Source organism: Hyperolius riggenbachi, chromosome 4 (assembly GCF_040937935.1).
Source record: "Hyperolius riggenbachi isolate aHypRig1 chromosome 4, aHypRig1.pri, whole genome shotgun sequence".
NCBI classification, from domain to species: Eukaryota; Metazoa; Chordata; class Amphibia; order Anura; family Hyperoliidae; genus Hyperolius; species Hyperolius riggenbachi.
The window spans coordinates 395,920,016-395,925,057 of record NC_090649.1 but is presented as its reverse complement, the minus strand read 5'-3'; the positions used below and the strand labels follow the sequence as shown (position 1 = coordinate 395,925,057).

Sequence of the window (5,042 nt, the reverse complement as noted above, 5' to 3'; positions counted from 1 at the left end):
CCGTTCGCTACATCTCTATACACAACCAATTCATTATATCATAATTTTTTTCCGCTTCTATGTCTTTTTATGATAAATATTATGGTTTTACATTATGTGCATCCAGTATATTTTGTTGAGGTCACTGGTTTAACTATTAGAGGAAGAAGAAAGACTAAGGATTGATTCCCAGCAGAGGGGGGAAGATCATCTAACTACCCTAAAAGAGCCATTTGACCCTCTATGATACAAGTGTTTCATCATCCGGTGATTGCTATTTGCCTTCTTAAAACAGAAGGTATTTGCAAAAATTAAGGTTGGAGTTAGTGTTGGGCGAACAGTGTTCGCCACTGTTCGGGTTCTGCAGAACATCACCCTGTTCGGGTGATGTTCGAGTTCGGCCGAACACCTGATGGTGTTCGGCCAAACTGTTCGGCCATATGGCCGAACTAAGAGCGCATGGCCGAACGTTCCCCGAACGTTCGGCTAGCGCTGTGATTGGCCGAACGGGTCACGTGGTTCGGACCCGAACGTGCTCTGATTGGCCGAACGGGTCACGTGGTTCGGGTAATTAAATACCCGATCCTCGTCATTTCTCCGCCATTTGTCTGTGGGTTTCGCTTTGGGTAGGCAGGCAGGGTAGTTCTCTCTCCAGCCAGGCTAGCCAGGGTCCCCCCAGTCATTGTGTCGCTGCTGGGAACAGTAATACACCGCTCACCCACCACTGTATAGCATTGTGCTCTGTGTCGCTGCTGGGAACAGTAGTACACCGCTCGCCCGCCACTGTATAGCATTGGTTGTTGTGTCTCAAAGCGCGGCCTTCTCCTCCTGCGCCGCCCTCCTCCTGTTCCATCACGTGTGCTGCTGCTGGGTTAGCGTTACCGGTCCCTTTTCCTGGAACCTCTCATCTGTATTACATTTATGACTGCATGCCGACAAAAAGCAAATTGCTATCCGCACGCTTCTTGTCCGCATGCAAGGCCTGGGTTGTTGTGTCTCAAAGCGTGGCCTTCTCCTCCTGCGACGCCCTCCTCCTGTTCCATCACGTGTGCTGCTGCTGGGTTAGCGTTACCAGTCCCTTTTCCTGGAACCTCTCATCTGTATTACATTTATGACTGCATGCCGACAAAAAGCATGTTACCTGTGCAAAGAAAACAGACATTTCCCGCATTTAAAAGACAGTTTTCCCTTTGAAACTTTAAAATTGATTTTCTCAAAAACTATAAGCTCTTTTTGCTAATTTTTTTTTCCTCTTGTACCCACTCCCAAGGTGCACATACCCTGTAAATTTGGGGTATGTAGCATGTAAGGAGGCTTTAAAAAACACGAAAGTTCGGGTCCCCATTGACTTCCATTATGTTCGGAGTTCGGCTCGAACACCCGAACATCGCGGCCATGTTCGGCCCGAACCCGAACATCTAGATGTTCGCCCAACACTAGTTGGAGTGAGCATATGATGTCTCACACGATGCTAGGAGAACTGGCAGCGACAGGTGATTTTTGACTAAAAGGTTTCCCACATGCAACACCTCAATATTACTTATCACCAGTGTAAGATCTCTCTCTCTCTGTTGGAAATAAATTACACTTCTCTATGAAAGATTTCCCACACTCAGTGTGTAAATAAGACTTTTCCCTTGTAAAAAGTTTCTCATATTTCACAAGGGCAGATTGGCTTCCCTACTGTGTAGCGTCTCTCATGTTTGACAAGCTGCAATCAGGGGCGTATCTGGGTTAAAAAGCGCATATGGCAAATACTAAAATTGCGCCCCCCCCCCCCAGCAAAATCTCATTTGCTTGTAAAAAAAAAAAAATAATAACACAGATAGGTGCCTCAAGATAGAACATTTTAGGAGAATGTCACCAGCTACTTTCCTGGGGCCTCTTCCAGCCCCCTGAAGTCCTTCTGGTGCCTCCCTGTCATTCCACGCTGCTCCATCTGCCGCTTTGCCCCTCCAAAAGCTGCCTGTGTGGCCCCATGCCTCCTCCATTGCGCTCCCATGGCTGGCAGCATTATGCGCTTGCGCACTACGTAAAAAATTGCTACTGCCCATGCCCAGAACACTCCCAGCCACAGGAGCGTGATAAAAGAGGCACGGGGCAGAGAATGTGTGGTGGTAAGTGACTGGTGGACTCTGCCAGCTATTAGATGGGACAGCGGCTGAACGGAGCAGCTCGGAATGACAGTGAGGACACAGAGGGACTTCAAGGGGCTGGAAGAAGCCCCAGATAAGTTAAACTAGCCAGATTCATTCCACTTAAAAGTCCCTTTTAAGGGAGGGACAATGGATAGAAAGAGGAGGGGGAAAGTGCTTTCCACACTTTCCACTTTCTTCCATTTCCCCATCCCACTCTCTTCTCTCTCTGCTTCAGAGGGTGGACACAAAAGAGAGGGCAAAAAAGGGTTAAAACACAGTAGAGATGAAGTAGAGATAAAGAAGGGGGCAGGTAAAGTGGTACAGGAGAGAAAGACTGGGTGGAAATGGAGGAATCTCTTCACCAGTCCCATGGCAGGTATACAGTATGTATAAACACATCACCATGTTGCACTGTGCAGGAGAGAAAGAGCAGGCAGAGGAGAGCACATTCTGAGAGAGGACAGAGCAGGAAAGGCAATTCATTCTCTTATCTACTTCACACATAGCTGTCAGCGTCACCTCAGCTGTGTAGTCTCATGCCTTTTAAAGCAGTTGCTGGCTGCTTTCAGAATACATCTCTCTCTGGCCATCTCTGCCTGTTCAGTAGTGTGTGCACTCACTACGGAACTCGGGCTGTGGCAACCAGCTGCAGCTACACACACTGTTCTCCTCTGCTCTCCCACCCCCATCAGCCCCAGCTGTAGCAGCAGGAGCCAATCAGATGGGGGATGCGAGGCGCTTCTGGGGCGACGAAGTAAGCAGCAGGAAGGTGACTGACTGTAGTAGTGTCTCCTACTACTTGTACGGGCCAGCATAACGGTAATGGGCTGGTGTTCCGCAGCCATCCTTTCTCATCATGGGAAGGACCCAGTGTGCAGAGTGCGGACGCGAACATGGCTGGGAGGGAGGGGTGATCTGATTCCTTATGCGCCCCCTTGGACGTTAGTGACAATGGGCGCCTATATCAGGTGCCCCATATGCACCCCTCCAGATACGCGTCTGGCTGTAATTTACGTCCAAAATCTTTCCCACACTCAGCACATGAGTACGGCTTCAACCCTGAGTGAGATCTCTGATGTGTAACAAGCTGTGACTTCTGAACAAAAGATTTCCCACACTCAGTACAGAAATATGGCTTCTCACCAGTGTGAGTCTTTTGATGTTTGACAAGACGGGACTTGTTCACATAACATTTCCCACACTCAGAACGTGAAAACGGTTTCTCACCCGTGTGAGATCTCTCATGTGTGACAAGCTGTGACTTGCATACAAAACATTTCCCACAATCGGCACAGGAATATGGCTTCACTCCCGTGTGGGATCTCCGATGTACAAAAAGGTGCGTTTTCTGCGCAAACCCCTTCCCGCACTCACTGCAGGGATATGGTTTTTCGCAAGTGTGAATTCTTTGATGACCCAAAAGTTGTGATTTGTTTCCAAAACATTTCCCACACTCAGTACAAGAATGTGGATTTGCTTCTGAGTGATGAGTGTGGGAAATGTTTTGGAAGTAAATCAGACCTTGAGACATGAGAGAATCCACATTGGCGAGAAGCCATATTCCTTTGTTGAGTGTGGGAAACAGTTTGCACTGAAATCGCAGCTTGTCGTTCATCAAACTGTTTCCCACACTCAACAAAGGAATATGGCTTCTCGCCAATGTGGATTCTCTCATGTCTCAAGGTCTGATTTACTTCCAAAACATTTCCCACACTCAATACAGGGATGTGGATCTCACCACTGTGAATTCTTCTGTGTATGACTAAGTGTGATTTGTTACTAAAACATTTCCCACACTCAAAGCAAGAATGTGGCTTCTCCCCAGTGTGAGATCTCTCATGCCTAGGAAGAGATGATCTGCTCCCAAAGCATTTCCTACACTCAGCACATGATTATCGTGATGACTCTCCTGTGTGGGATCTCTGGTGTCCAACAACCTGGGATTTAAATGCAAAACATTTCCCACACTCAAGACATGAATATTGTTTCATTCTGGAGTAATACTTTTGATGCACAACAAACGAAGACTTCTGTTCAAAACATTTCCCACACTCTGAACAGCAAAAACTCTTTTCATGCTGAGCTCTGGCATGAGGGTCCACAGGGTTAGAAGAATGGGGGGAGCCAGGGGGATATTTGTAGTAACGGGGCTACTTTCTGCAGAATTCCGTGTGAGGACATCATCTTCCATTGTACAGCCTCGGGATGAAGTGAGATACATCTCTGGGGGGTTGCAGATGCTGGGACTCCATTCTGCAAATAGAGAAACAACTCAAAAGCCTCTAAAAATAAGTGATGATGAGTAACTTACAGCATACATCCGCCTTTTGTTAGAACTGCAGAAGGCTGTATTCACATCCCACTTTACATATACTCCAATCTGTTCTCCCATCCTTCTATGAAATATAGAACAGGTCAATAGTGCCAAGTCATCCCCTTGTGTGGCCAATCTGTGTGCAGTAGTATACAGTGGCCATGACCAGCTTATTACCAGCCAGTGACAGTCAAGGTGCTTATTAACGGTACAATCAATCGTATCAGGAGATGCTAATGGTGCCGTTTGCTGTAACACTCAATAGAACGTTTATCGTCAATCTAAATTTTGGAATGATTATTTTGGTCTGATTGGATTGCTTATCTTTTTCCCTTCCGTTGGAGTGTCTGAATGATCATTTATGATTGATAGCAATGATTAGATTGTAAAGGAGTTTGTACCGTTAACAGTTGGTGAAATTTGCCTTCTTAAGACAGAAGGAAACTTGCACTAATTCAGCTATAAGTGAACATTTATGGTTACCCACAATGAATGCATAACTACTGAATATGTAAATTATCTCTTTTCACCCCGTAAGCCAGGCAAGCATTCAGAACTGCTGGTGTATAGCACGCCTATAGCTTTATATATTACACAGCCACATCAACCCC

At 46.5% G+C, this 5,042-nt stretch overlaps 1 protein-coding gene across 1 annotated transcript; it reads right to left on the bottom strand.

Annotated features, from left to right (window-relative positions):
- Positions 1 to 3,081: 3,081 nt before the first annotated feature.
- Positions 3,082 to 3,792, bottom strand: LOC137504832 (zinc finger protein 25-like). Its single transcript, XM_068233425.1, has one exon. The coding sequence runs from the start codon at positions 3,790 to 3,792 to the stop codon at positions 3,082 to 3,084; it is 711 nt and encodes a 236-aa protein (XP_068089526.1).
- Between the last annotated feature and the right edge of the window lie 1,250 nt (positions 3,793 to 5,042).

Bases quoted from the DNA above. Each gene is read 5' to 3' on its own strand.
- LOC137504832 (XM_068233425.1), bottom strand. From the start codon at position 3,792: ATGAGAGAATCCACATTGGCGAGAAGCCATATTCCTTTGTTGAGTGTG.